Genomic DNA, 14,831 nt, shown 5'->3' with positions numbered 1-14,831 from the left:
CGCCAGCAGTACTCTTGTCATCGACTGCAGATTCGAGATCACGAGACATCTTGTAAAAGAAGAAAACGATTTCGGGAGAATGCTTGCCTGAAAAGGTTAGTGTTCGCCGGAAATCGCAAAGAAGATGAAGAGAAGAGTGAAAGTGTGGATTACAAAGAACCCTCTCCCCCTTTATATACTAATCGCAATTAATGCGATGAAATTAATGCGGAAGAGAGAGAAAACGAAGGTGCAATGAAACTATGACACGTGGCAAAAAGCAAGCTGGCAACAGCTGTTGACAGGACGCATACCATTAATTTCGCGGCCACGCGCCCGAAAAATCGCGCCCACGCGCCTAAAAAAGCGTCTGGAATGACCATGTACTGTCACGTCACCATAACTTCCTGCACGTCCTGACACAGTCAGAAGAAACCGTCGCACGACGTTTCAGAGGTTTGGACTGTTCTTATCCTTTCACCAACTCTTCGAATTTCAAAATTCAAAATTCAAAAAGATTCAAAAGTAAGCGGGAAAATACCCCTTACCTTGGCAACCAAGTAACCGTAAGACGGATGCGGGTACAGTGTTAAGGCAAAACCCTTCACATACCTAGCACCCGCAGGGAATTGAAGCCAAGAATAACTTGGCAACCAAGTAACCGTCAGACGAATGCGGGTACAGTGTCAAGGCAGAACCCTTCACATACTTAGCACCCGCAGGGAATTGACGCCAGGAATACCTTGGAAGTAAAGTAACCGTAAGACGAGTGCGGGTACAGTGTCAAGGCAAAACCCTTCACGTACTTAGCACTCTGCAGGGAATTCAAACCAAGAAGGATCTTCTGGGCCATGCTTGCGGAAACGGGAATAACATCCCCGCACGACGGGAACGTCGAGAACTATATTGTTTGAAACTCCAAGATGGAATTGGTGGTTTTAGCATAATTGATCACTATGTTGAAAACTACCAAGACCCCATGGAGAATCCACACAAGTGGGACTCAACGCTCCTGACGTGCGAGGAGGTTACAAACCTACCCGCTTCACACCCAAAGATCAAGCAGAAAAGTCGGGAATTTCTGCGTGACATCAGGAAAACCGCGGGATGAATCACCACGGAAAACCGAAAAACTAAACCCTTTTCAAAACCCCTTGCTAAGTCCAAAAGTTCACCTCACTTATTAACAATTCATGAGAAGAACATTGGACTGGGGGGACTTGAAGAGGTAGGTCCCAGCAGAGCCCAGTTGGACCCGCAAGACTCACCTTGAACAGGGACGTCTGCGCAATGACCAACTGCTCCAGCAGGACCCACCATGCTCAAAGAACCTTACGCGCAGTACGCCAGCTGTACCCGCAGGGAAAGCCTCCCAATGGTGAAGTACCCCGCCTGTTCCCGCAGCTGCGGATACAAGCCATCAGGGAAGGCTACCCGCACTAACAGCAAGGCTACACGCACAAGGCATTCGTTACTTCAGTAGTCACATGAAGGAATGAGCAAGGTGGGAATACTCCCGCCTAAATGAGCCAGTCCGTATGCTTCTGGAAGGTCTTTCGTACTATACCTACTAAGGTATGGGCGGAACAGACAATTTGACCAGAGCAGCCCATGAACTAATCACAGGGTGACAACTCACCGACAACAATACGAGGAGGAGCACCCTCTAGTACTGTTTGTCACTATTAGCCGCTGCCTACTCACCAACCCTTACGATGGGACGTGCGCAGCCTACAGTTGGTGGAACAGTATACAGCCGACCTTATTACTGTTGGCCGTAACATATCCACCAACCAGCATGGCCTGTGCGTAGTCCACTGTTGGTAGAACAGGAATACTATTCAGCCGGCTGTACCTGCTTGGAAACCTACCTTCGGCTATAAATACTCCAACGCATTGGAATGGTAAGGACATCATCTGATATCTCAATCTTATCTAGCAATCTCTTAATATACACTTATATTCAAAGCAATCTAGTCTGATTCTCACGCCGGAGGGTGGTCACAAGGAGGAACCCCCCCCCCCCCCTTCTCAGTGACGAGCTTACGGTGTCTGTTTTGCAGGTCCCCTGAAGAACAACCTTCTCTGCTGGACCTCATCCGTGAGAAACATTACTTAACCCCCAGATTATCTATAATCTGCCCGTGGGTTCACTTAGTGTTTCTTCAGTTTAGCTATGTGAATCATGAATAAATACAACCGTTGTAAACTCTATTAAATCCTCACTAATAATCAATTTGCATTTATATTCAAAAGACGAGCAAACAAATGGGGTTTCAAGCAAATAACTATTGTAGTGTACAGTCTGAGTTGGTGATGTGGATGGTAAAAGACTAGACTAGTTTCCATCTATATTTATGCACACCAAGCAAGAGATCGTTACAACTAATATAAGGTCGAGTTACAATTAATGGGAATCAATTCGAGTCAATATAAAAGTATCTACCGAAACATACTCATATAATTAATTTACAGACAATGACTACCTTTAAAAGCAGATTGAGGGTTACAAAAAAAAATAAAAGTCAAACATGACACGAACTGTCATCGACAGCCGTAGAGCTGTAACCGAATAATTAATTATTTATCATTGAATTATTATTACTAAAACATAAACTTTTGAAGGTTGAAATTGACCCAATTTTTATTTTTTTTAAACAATTGCAAGTTGGGTCTTAAATATTAATGAAAAAACCACCTTACAACCAAAGAAGTGAAACTCCAATTTGCTTCAAAACTCTACCATTATGTCAAGTTACCTACCATGTGATGTTATCAGTGATCATGACATAACATTATCACACACCTAAATGTAACAATTATACCCAATTATCATTTAAAAATAATAATAATTTTAATTATTACAATTTACAAAATTATATATATCTTAAAAATCATTATATTAAATATATTCTTTTTTTAAATATGAAATATATATACTTCCTTTGAAAGTTACATTGTAAAAGTCTAAAAACAACATAACATCGTGATAGTATCTAATATATTTAATGAATAGATAAATATAAAAAGTAAGTATTTTAATATTTATATTTGACGTTAACTTTTTTTATTCGGTATCTAAAGTTGCAAAATAAAATAATTAAAAACGTATATATACTTGACCAGCAAATCAGCTCATGTATTTTGATTAAAATTTGAATTTTTTTAATAAATTTATGAGTCTTTTTTTTTAATTATTATATAGCTATAAAGATAACAAGTAACGGATTTACTACTACTCGAGATACCTAGATGACCGATGACCTTAGTAAAACTTTTTTATATATTTAGTCAGATTATTTTATTCGTAAAAAATAATAAAAAAAGACATTAAAAAAGTAAAAACGAACCTGCTGGCTTCTTTGTATCTTCCTGTGTGTAAACAAGCCCTTGAAAAACAAGGCCTTTAAAGCATTCAATTCTGGCACATAAATCTCTTAAATTTCGTGAACCCAACCACATGTATTCAAATCCTTATCTACTGCCAGTTTTCAGACTTCCAACTATAATCATCACTTTCTCTCTGCAATTTGATTACAAACTTATAAAGTTTACAATTTGAGCATGAAAAAAGCTTAAAAACATCAATGGCAGAATTTAAAACCATCCCCAATCTCCTCTTTTACATTGCATTTCTTTCTTTACTTCCATTAAAAACCACATCAACACCAAGAACACAAGCAGAAGCACTTATTAAATGGAAGAATACCTTATCATCATCACCATCTTCAATGAGTTCATGGTCTTCAAGAAACATTCAGAGTCTCTGTAACTGGACTGGTATTGTGTGCAATGAAGGTGGCACAGTGTCCAAGATTATCCTCTCAGATTCATCAATTTCAGGAACATTAACTGGTTTTCAGTTTTCTTCATTTCCAAATCTTACCCATTTGGATTTGAGCTCAAACGGGTTTGAAGATGAAATCCCATCTGAGATTGAGCAGCTGCAACAGTTAAGATATCTTAATCTTAATGATAACAGTCTTAACGGTGCAATCCCGGTTCAAATTAGCAATCTTCAGCAGGTATGGTACTTAAATCTTGGAGGGAATTACTTGACTAACGCAAATTGGTCTGACTTTTCACCTATGCCAGCGTTGACTTTTCTTAATCTTTACCTCAATGAACTTGAAAATGAGTTCCCTGAGTTCATTCTCCACTCTAAGAAGTTGACTTCTCTTGATTTGTCAGTAAACCGGTTGAATGGCTCTTTACCTGAATCATTTTTCACCAATTTGCACAATCTTGAATACCTTGATCTCACAACTAACCAGTTTCAAGGTCAACTGTCAAGTAGTTTTTACAATCTTACAAAGCTGAAAGAGCTTAGACTAGGAAGCAACAGGTTTTCAGGCCCAATTTTGAAAAATTTAGGCTTATTCCCCAATCTTGAAGTGCTTAATTTGTTTGAAAATTCATTTGAAGGAACAATTCCTTCTTCTATTGGTCAGCTTCATAATCTTCAGAACCTTGATCTGCACTCAAATCAACTGAACTCTTCAATCCCTTATGAGCTTGGGTTCTGTTCTAACCTTACATTCTTGGCACTCGCCGGAAACTCGTTTTCCGGCGAGTTTCCGGTGTCTTTATCCAATCTGACCCAGATTGCCTTTCTTGGTATTTCGGATAACAACTTTTCTGGTGAAATTTCTTCACATTTCATCAGCAACTGGACCCGATTGGTGTCTTTACAGGTTCAAAGTAATCTGTTTACTGGAACAATCCCACCTGAAATTGGTCTATTATCAGATCTCAAAGTTCTGTTTATGTACAACAATAGTTTCACAGGCTCCATCCCTGTGGAGATTGGAAATTTGGAAAATCTTGAAAATTTGGATCTTTCTAGCAACCAGATTTCGGGTTCACTACCCTCCACAATTGGAAAATTGGTTAATCTTCAATCTATGCAGCTTTTTTCCAATAATCTCAGTGGAATAATCCCACCCGAGATCGGGAGTCTGACTTCATTGACTAAACTTGACATTAATACCAACCATTTTAGTGGAGAGTTGCCTCATACTCTCTCTAATCTCTCTAACCTGGTGGCACTTTCAGTTTTTAGCAATGATTTGACAGGCAGTATCCCTACAGAATTAGGCAAAAACAATCTTTTGTTAACCAATGTTAGCTTTTCAAACAACAGTTTCTCTGGTGAACTACCTGCAGAACTATGCAGTGGTTTTCAGTTTGATCAGTTTACTGTGAATGGTAATAAGTTCACGGGATTATTACCAGATTGCCTAAGAAACTGCACGAATCTGGGTCGGTTAAGGCTGGATGGAAACCAGTTCTCGGGGGACATTTCACAAGCATTCGGTGTGCATCCGAATCTCACTTACATCAACCTCAGTGACAATCAATTCACAGGTGAAATCAATCTTGATATTAAAAATTTGCAAAACCTAGCCAATCTGGAAATGCAAAGGAACAGAATCTCAGGCAAAGTTCCACCCGAGCTTGGAGATTTGCAACAGTTAGGCGTCCTACGTCTAGAATGGAACCAACTGTCTGGTGAAATCCCTAGTGAATTAGGGAAATTACACAATTTGTTCAATTTCAATCTCAGCAACAATCAGTTAACCGGACCGATTCCTCAAAGTATAGGCAACTTAACTAATCTCCAAGCTCTTGATCTGTCTGCAAACAATCTAAACGGAAGCATACCAGCAACAATCGGAAACTGTGCAAGGTTAACAGGCTTGAACTTAAGCAACAATCACTTATCCAGCGAAGTACCGTACCAAATCGGAAACTTATTCCAATTACAGTACCTACTAGACCTAAGCAGCAACTCATTCACCGGACGAATCCCTACCGACCTATCAAAGCTCGACACACTCCAAACTCTCAACCTCTCACACAACAATTTCTCAGGTCAAATCCCTCAGTCACTAGCCACCTCCATGATCAGCCTACAATCAGTCGATCTCTCGTACAACAACTTATCCGGACCGATACCAGACGCCGGTGTATTCAAACTGGCACCGCCAGCCTCGTTCACCGGAAATCCAAATCTGTGTGGATCTGAATCATCTGATAAAGGATTAACTCCTTGTAACATCAAAACCGTACTGAACAAATCCAGAAACAATAAGCTAATTATCGCAGTTCTCGTACCGGTCCTCACTATCATTTTATTCGTAACGGCGTTTGTTATCTACTGTATTGTTACTAGACGAAAACCTAACCCTAGCACCAAAGAGAGAACAAATTCTACGGCAGTTAATAGCTCAGATTTAGTAGTTTGGGAACGAGACGGTAAATTTACCTTTTCCGACATCGTAAAAGCCACCGGAAACTTCGACGAGAAGTACTGCATCGGAAGAGGAAGCTTCGGAAGTGTTTACAAGGCGAAATTGTCTACCGGACAGATCGTGGCGGTGAAACGGATGCAGATAACGAACTCCGACGACGTTCCGGCGGAGAATAAACGGAGTTTCGAGAACGAGATACGAGCCCTAACGGAAGTCCGGCACCGGAATATTATTAAACTCCATGGTTACTGTTGTACTTTAGGCGGGATGTATTTGGTGTATGAATATTTGGAGAAGGGTAGTTTGGGAAATGTACTTTACGGGCCGAGTACGAAGTTGGATTGGTTTACGAGGGTTAAGATTGTTCGGGACCTTGCGCACGCGTTAGCGTACTTGCATCATGACTGTGATCCTCCGGTTGTTCATAGGGACGTCTCGATAAATAATGTGTTGCTTGAGAATGATATGGTCCCCCGGTTGTCGGATTTCGGGACTGCTAAGTTGTTGGATTCGGATACGAGTAACTGGACAGGCATTGCTGGGTCGTATGGTTACATGGCACCAGGTATATTTCTAATTTATACGAGCGTGATTGTCTTATTGTGATTATTAACGTTATAGTTTGGAATATGATTAAACGAATATTTTATGTTTCAGAACTTGCACTCACGATGAGAGTTACAGAGAAGTGTGACGTTTACAGTTTTGGAGTTGTAACATTTGAGATTATGATGGGGAAACATCCCGGAGAGTTCTTAACGTCTCTACAAACATCAAATCCAACCTCAGCCTCGTCAAACGATTTTGTTTTATTGTTGAAAGATATACTAGACGAAAGGCTTTCACCTCCCACTGACGAAGAGGCTCAGCAAGTTTTGCTTGTACTTAAAGTTGCTCTTGCTTGTAGTCGTGTTTCACCTGAGTCAAGACCTTCGATGCGTAACGTTGTCCAAGAATTATCGACTATTTCTCAAACAAGTGAGCATTTGAACAACATTAGGGTGGATAAGTCATCAAGTTTCCAAGAATAGAACACATGTGTATTTTTTAAATCGGTGTACATAAAATATTTGGTTACAAAATTAATTGTTAGTTCTTTTTGTCATATTTTTTTGAATTTTCAGAAATTGTTGTTCTAATATGTATCATTTTAGCTTAAAAATCTAGGCATAGAGTGATATTTTCATTTTCTTTTTCCACATTTCAATATAAACTTTATCAAAAATCAAGTTGTTAAGAACGAACTACTTTTTTTATTTTTGTTTTCTAACAAAATTACCAACGAAATTGAGATTTCATAACTATGTGCATTATAGTAACTAGTGTTGTAATTTTAGAATTATGTTAGAATGTAAACTAAGAATATTGTAGCAGCAATGCTTTAGCGGTATCGATGACTTTCTTTATCGTTGGTTCAAAAAATATATGGTATCCTCACATTAATGCTTAAAAGTTAAAACAATTGTATCTTACTAACTTGATTGCAGAACTAAAAGTCAAGAGTCAACCCAAACAGAATGCAACGAAACTTCATGTCACAAAGTCAACTTTCATTGCAAACTTAAATTCAAAAGTCAAACCGAAAAAAAAGGCAAGAAGCATCATGTATTTGTCCTTTTTCTTTTCCCAAAGTCAATTAATTCAACCGAACGCGTCCATACTCCAAAGTCCAAACATATATAAAAAGCATGTGTTTGTTTTATATACATAAAAAAAGCATGTATTTGTTTCTATGTGACTTCGTAATTATTATCCGAATGTGACTCTTTCATTAATTTACGAGTTTATTTTGCATACACGTGTGTTATTTGTAACAAATTGTTTTATCAAATATAACTTTTATATATGTTGTTGAGAGTCACGACTCATGAGCTAATGCCTAATAAATTATCCTCATAACAAAACAATTTTACTTAACTTGATTGGAGAATATGAAGTCACAAGGTTTAATAAGTAAACTAAACAAATAGGTTATTTGTAGACAGATCAATCGAATAAAGTTTATACTAACATAAATTGTTCAAAGTTCAAACTATATCGGCATAACTTGTTGGTGAATTTTCTGTAAACGATTAGTTTTGGATATCTGAGAGTCGTGTAAACACTATCAAATCAAAATTATTTGTGGTTCCCAAATATTTTGACCGGATGAAACTCATTTGAGAGCAAGAATCAAGTATGGATTTGTATATGTTATAATGAACTGGGAGAATCATCATATGATCAAAATTACGTACGTTATAATAGGGTTTAATACAGGGACAATGATAATTACTTTACAGTTATCATAAAACTGAAAATACGATCTTGTTGTTTTATTAAACTTTGTAACAAAAATTAATTAATTAATTTTCTAATATGTTTTTAATAAAGCAATATATGTCCGAAATAAAAAATTTCCTAACTGACCTGATCAGCCATGGGCGTCGGACCCCCGCCCCTTAGAACTCCCATGACTTAGGGGTTTCGCCCCAAGTACCAATATGACTATACTTATTTAGATCCATATTACAATTAACTTGATCAATAAATTAATCCTAATTACACTGATTTCACTAACATAACTACTGTTTAATTTGAAGTTACATGACCTATAAGATGTGATCTAAAACATCTTAGTGAGGCCAAATACTTGGACCCAATTTCTTCTTTTTAAATACATGATTTTCCATGAAAAAAGGGTATCATTTAGCAAGTTTGAAAAAAAAGTTATGTACTTGTGTTAATGCACAAAGTAGCTCTTGTTCATAGCATATGTACAGTACAACGGATCAATGCACACTGCACTATGGACCAAGTGTAGGTGCAGTGCAGTTGTGGCCAATAATTTCTACAAAACCTAACTCTGTTTCTAAGGCCATTCATCATTTAAACTTCTTATTAAGCAAAAAGAATACATCAAAAAGCAGTTATAAACTAAACAATTTGATCCCCTGTCATTATAAAACTTATAAAACCTTAATAATAATGTAGGTTTTTACTCGTTCACTTTTGCACGCTTAGCCGGTTGAGAACTATCAGGTCCTGACTTGCTGGAACCTTCTTCAGATGGTCCAACCACCTCAGGTCCCGGTTCGATAGATGATGGAACTGTAAACTTGTCGGTACCTGACTTGCATTGCTTTTCAAACATCATCTGAAGATATCTGCCTTGTTCTTCTATTCTCAGCTGTAGGTTCCTTTGAATCTGCACATAAATGGGTTAACTAGGTTTTGTATATTTTATCTTAAAATTTGAATACTTAACAAATTTAAAAAACGGGCAGTAAAATTGTACCTCAAGTTGTTCATGCAACCTTTTCTGGACTTCCATTTGAAGTCTTAGTGCTTCAGTGATCTCCAAGCCCCTGATCAATTCAAAAATAATAATCAACGACACACGTTTTAAAGTAATTATCTGACATCGAATAACCAGAATGAAAATTCAGGTGTAACAAAATGCTATTTAGAAGATAGCGTTTGGATGTATTCCTGCTGTATGAAATTGTAATAAAAAAAACGTTTAGATCAAAATGACGATTATTTGAGGTGTTAATAGATAAAATGATGCTTTCATTCTTTACGAAAAGTAAATGTCTCAAATTAGGTTAAAAGAAGGGTAAACAGGCAATTTCATTTTACCTTTAAAAAACAGTTTTATTGCTACTGGTATGAAACTGATTAACTAATGTAACTTACGTTTTCAACTCCAAAGATGAGAAATCTTCAACAGAAGTCGTGTTTTTCTCCAAAGGTGCTGCAATAAGTCATCGACCAATTAATCATAAAAAGCATATTGATATAATTTTATTTTTTGTTTAATATATTATATAGCCAAGATAGATGCAACAATAGATAAAAAAAAAGTGAGGCAACATTTTGCTTACCTTCTGATGAAGGTTCAGGTCTATATCTAGCCGTCCGATATTTCTGCAAAAATATATAGATAAATAAATATTGCTCAACATTAATAACTAGCATCAATCAAGAAGTATCATAACTGTACCTGTAGATGACTCTTTACATGATAGATGGTTAAGCCTTCAACTTTCATTTGATTCAATACTCCCTTGGGTGTAGCTTCTGTGGATACAAATATAACAATTCACAAATGAAATTAATGCATTTATTAGATGTGACAAATTTGACATGTTTACTTATTATTGTGTCGATTTTGGTTATGTTTTTATGTATAACAGACAGAACAGGTAATATATATATAAGTTAGATAAGAAAGACTTAGAGCCAAACGGGTCAAAATTTAATGCATAAAACCTCTTAAATCGCCTTATTCATCGAATTAGATTATTAATGAAATAATAAAAAAAAACTAAAATCATATTTGACAAACTAAATGTTTGTAGAGAATCACAAAACCCCTGCATGATTGCTAGTGTAGCTATTAGATATGAAAATGTTGACAACTTGACATATTTACATATAAATGGGTTGGGATTCAGGTTATATCACATCATTCTGTTTAAATAACTAAACTATTATCAAAATAATAAAAAAAATATATAATAATCATATTCGACACTATTTGTTCAAAAAAAATATAATTTCAGGAAAAAGGTTTATAGACAGAAGGTTTTCAGGGCAGTTGTTAAAAAAGAATTATTTATAGACAAAAAATGTTTCAATATTTTGACCGATACCAAGATATTAGCCGTTTTAACCTCAAACCAAACCCGCCCTATTTGCCACCTTTAGTCAAATAAAGTCAAAAGATGTGTAGGAAAAAAAGTAGTACTTTCACTTCCACCAAGTTTATTGACTGCTTCCACAAAAGCTTCATGAAGTTCTGGAGTCCAGCGCATCCGTGGTTTGGATTGGGACCCACTTCCACAAGGTGTTGGGGTCAATGGGACACAAGCTTCTCCAGATGATTGAGGAATTAGTGGCTGTGCTTGCACCAAGTTTGTAGATGACCCCCCCACATGATATGACATCTAAATTAAAATAAAAGAAATGATAAGTTTAGAACATATAACCATATACATGATGTCTACTGACTGGATATCTTTAGACGAGCAACAAGACAAGAACCAGTACAATGTAGATTCTGAGATATTTATAATAGATTTAGTGATAAGAATGGCCACCTATATGAGCCTTCTGCAACCAAATTATAGTAATAGCTCATCAGCTTTACTAGCTTGTGTTGTGTGATGTTGGCTCGTGAGTGGCTTGCACCATAATACACCAACCCCACCCATGTCTTGCCTATAAACACTCATTTATCCAATTTTGATTCTAACCATTCCATCTCCATCAATTGTTTCGCCAAAAAAGCAACCAAAAAAAAAACAAATTGCTACGGTGGGGCCGCTCTTATCGCACCTGTGGCACTTCGATCGATACCTTGTAAATCCCCATACAGTGTGTATAGGTTATCACCGGTTAGTTTTTAAGGTTCACTGCATAACCACCTACACACTTGTATGAAGATTCACAGGGTATAAACCTTAGAGCCACCGATAGCGATAAAGAAAACTGGAACAAATCGTTGTCCTATGGTTGCATTTTGGCAAAATGATTGATGGAGATAAAAGAATCAAATTTGGATAAATAGGTATAAGCAAGGTATGAGTGGAATTGTTGTGTTACGGTGCTAGTCCATCACGAGCCAAGACCCACGGAGCACAAGTGAGTAAAGGTGGTGAGCTTGTTGATGTTACCGTAGTTTGACTCATTTTGGTTTGAGAGATTAATTCCAAGTCAATGAAGGTCATAATAGCAAAAATTTATAATGGTTACTTGCAAGTAGCCAACTTTGGTCCAAATTCTATTTTAGGTAAGCAACTTTGTTTCAACCCATAAAAAAACCTCTGAACTTTCACCAACATCAATTTCAAGTAAATCGAATATTTAGCTCAAATCAACTTTTACCTAAAATCGATTTTTTTAGAAAGGTACAGTTTTTATGTGTGAAAACACTAGTCAGTTCTCAAAATAGCAATTTGACCAAACTCCAAAGTTGGCTACCTTTATATGCAATCATCGTCATCTATGATTATATGAGCCAACATTCAAAATAGATTCTTGTAGAAAACCATATTCTCATTTGTAGCCGTGTAGTTATACAACACCTTTATATGCATACAGCATACTAATTACTAAATACCATCCAAGTTACCAACATGGTTTCGTTGTTTCTTCAGTAGCAAAGTAAGGATTGCAGAGTCATATCTGACTCAATTGTAGACCATACTGAAATCGTTTTTTTATTAACATCATAACAAATTAAAAATAATGAATAAAAGTTTAGCATACCTTTTGCTCGGGATCAAGAATATTGGTATCAACTAGAATATCATTCCAATCAGGGGTCAAAGTATCATCCTCATTTATGAGCTGATCAGTCCAATCTTGCCAATTACTTTGTTTACCAAAATCCTCAGATGGCAATGGCATGATACTGTGTTCCAAGTTACTAGACTGGATAGGGGCATTTTGGGGATAATCAAGAAGATCCTCAGATGGCATGATACTGTGTTCTAAGTCACTAGACTGGATAGGGGTATTTTCAGAATAATCAAGAAAATCAGACAATGAATCTGTACACCATGAATTATTGTTGATTTCTTTTGTATATTGACTTGACGTTGCAGATTGACGGATTACTGAAGATTGAGATGTAAAAGGTGCCTTTTCTGAAAGATTTGAGTGGGGAATGACAGAAGAAAAGTTAAAATCTGGAGAAATCCCTGAAGATGAAGAAAATATGTTTTCGACTGTCCCGCTACTGAAATTGGGCTGAGGGTTTGTAAACTTTGGATATTTATCATCCAAAGGGGCTGATCGAGCGCTTGCAGCTCCATGGTTATTAAACTGTCTAGCAGCTGATCTTTGAAAGGACAAAGCAGACTGTGCTTCCATGGCTTACTAAGTTGCCCTGCACCCAATGCAACACAAACACAAGAAATACTTTAGTAATTACATGTTTACAAAGTTTGTAATCTCACTTGTTTCAAACTGAAACTAGTCATTTTACTTAAAAGAAGACAAGGTTAACATAAACAAGTCATTCTTCATGAAAGACAGGTGAGAATTAGATAACAATCGTCAAACGTATACGTACACTGTCATAGATCAATCAAGAATAAAACACCTTAGTTCTCCTCACATTTGAAATGTGCATCATACACTTGGCTTTAAAAAGGGCAATGCGTACAGAGGCGATAGGATCTGAAGCTGAAGCACATTAAATCATGTACGCAAAGCGCAAAATATTTATATAAATCTGTTTACATCTCTCATAGGTTTCTAGTATCTCATACCAAAAAACTTTTAAATAAATAAGCTCTATATATGATTTAATATATAAATAGCCTGCATGTACATCCTGATTCACATACTCTCATGTGATTCTGGAAATAGGAAATAAAAACTTCAAAAGTAAACCATAAGAGCAAGGCATGCATAGAACTGTAGAAGCATACAGTTTCTCAATCAAAACATGAACTTCTGCTTTAATCAAAACACTCAACTCACACTCTCACAGAACAAAATCTATCTCAATTTTTCAGCTCGGTTTCAAAGCTCGTTTAACAACCAAGCAGACCCTGTAATTATGCCTTTTGTTCTAGTTCAAATCAATGCCAGCACATAAATTAACATCAAGATCACTCTACTACAAACTGTAATTTTATTTATTTATTTATTTATTATTATTTTATATTTATTTTATTTCAAAATTCAACATAGGGATTCATATTATAATAAAAGGATCCAATTGCAATTACAATAGAGAGGCGTGTAAACTGTAACCTATATTTTTTTAAACAGAAACACATTCATTCAATCAGCATCCGTTACATTACACCAATTCAAAAGCATCCACAAGATCCCTAACTCCTAACTCCTAAGTTATAATCAGTTATTAATTAATTAACAATATAATAATCCATGCAGGCAGCTATTCATTAACTTGAAAATTAAAACTACAAGCAACACAACGTAACACATCACTAAATATTCAATGAAATTTCAAAATCTAACGAACTTGAATGCGAATAATAATCATAACTGAAAATCTCACCTCAAATCATGCAAATAATTATACTTAAAACGAACGAAGGCGAATAAGCTAGTACGAGATCTAACGCCGTGTGGTGCTGTGCATAAAACGCAGGTGCGGTTGTCGTTTTGGTACAAGCACAGGCGGACGCCAAAACTGAAAGGATGATTAGTGATTATTGATCGGCAGACTGTTGCAATTTGGCTTATACTTTGTGGAACCAGACAGAGGTGAGTGGATAATGTGTTCAATGGAATATGTATAGCCTAGTAGTAGTCGACACGTGAAAACTTATTAACTTTCTATACTTGTTGTTTCTAGTCTTTTTAACATGTTTTCTTTATGAGATTTAGTTTAATTTTTCTGTAAAGAGATTTGTAAATATAGTTGGAACTATTTTGATTTATTTATATTTTGTTATGTTCATAGAATCATAGTTGAATGAAACATTTAATAAATCATCTATTTAATATTTTATATTTGTTTGTTTGTTTTTTATGTTTATTTATCTTTAATGTTTGAATTTAAACAAATCATCTATTTAATATTTTATTTATTGAATGAATTATGTATTTAATGTGTTATATTTGTGTTCA

The 14,831-nt window shown here is 36.1% G+C and overlaps 2 protein-coding genes across 3 annotated transcripts; one reads left to right on the top strand and one right to left on the bottom strand.

Annotated features, from left to right (window-relative positions):
• Window positions 1-3,410: 3,410 nt before the first annotated feature.
• On the top strand, window positions 3,411-7,304 carry LOC143612739 (uncharacterized). Its single transcript, XM_077086650.1, has 2 exons — window positions 3,411-6,798; window positions 6,891-7,304. The coding sequence occupies exons 1-2, from the start codon at window positions 3,567-3,569 to the stop codon at window positions 7,262-7,264; spliced, it is 3,606 nt and encodes a 1,201-aa protein (XP_076942765.1). The 5' UTR covers window positions 3,411-3,566; the 3' UTR covers window positions 7,265-7,304.
• Window positions 7,305-8,955: 1,651 nt separating this feature from the next.
• Window positions 8,956-14,386, bottom strand: LOC143612741 (protein PHR1-LIKE 1-like). Of its 2 annotated transcripts, XM_077086651.1 has the most exons (8): window positions 14,257-14,386; window positions 12,489-13,110; window positions 10,966-11,164; window positions 10,219-10,295; window positions 10,100-10,142; window positions 9,912-9,969; window positions 9,511-9,580; window positions 8,956-9,420 (listed from the first exon to the last, which is right to left on the bottom strand). In XM_077086651.1, exons 2-8 carry the CDS (start codon window positions 13,092-13,094, stop codon window positions 9,211-9,213), a joined length of 1,263 nt encoding a protein of 420 aa, XP_076942766.1. In that variant the 5' UTR covers window positions 13,095-13,110; window positions 14,257-14,386; the 3' UTR covers window positions 8,956-9,210. The 2 variants fall into 2 exon arrangements, with proteins under 2 accessions (XP_076942766.1, XP_076942767.1); XM_077086652.1 differs by lacking the exon at window positions 14,257-14,386 and having other exon boundaries at window positions 12,489-13,221.
• Window positions 14,387-14,831: the final 445 nt, after the last annotated feature.

Source organism: Bidens hawaiensis, unplaced genomic scaffold (genome assembly GCF_021521415.1).
Source record: "Bidens hawaiensis isolate Kalapana, Puna unplaced genomic scaffold, B.hawaiensis_p1.1 tig00035468_1, whole genome shotgun sequence".
Taxonomy (NCBI): Eukaryota; Viridiplantae; Streptophyta; class Magnoliopsida; order Asterales; family Asteraceae; genus Bidens; species Bidens hawaiensis.
The sequence above is the reverse complement of the archived record's forward strand: the minus strand, read 5'-3'. Positions and strand labels throughout refer to the sequence as shown.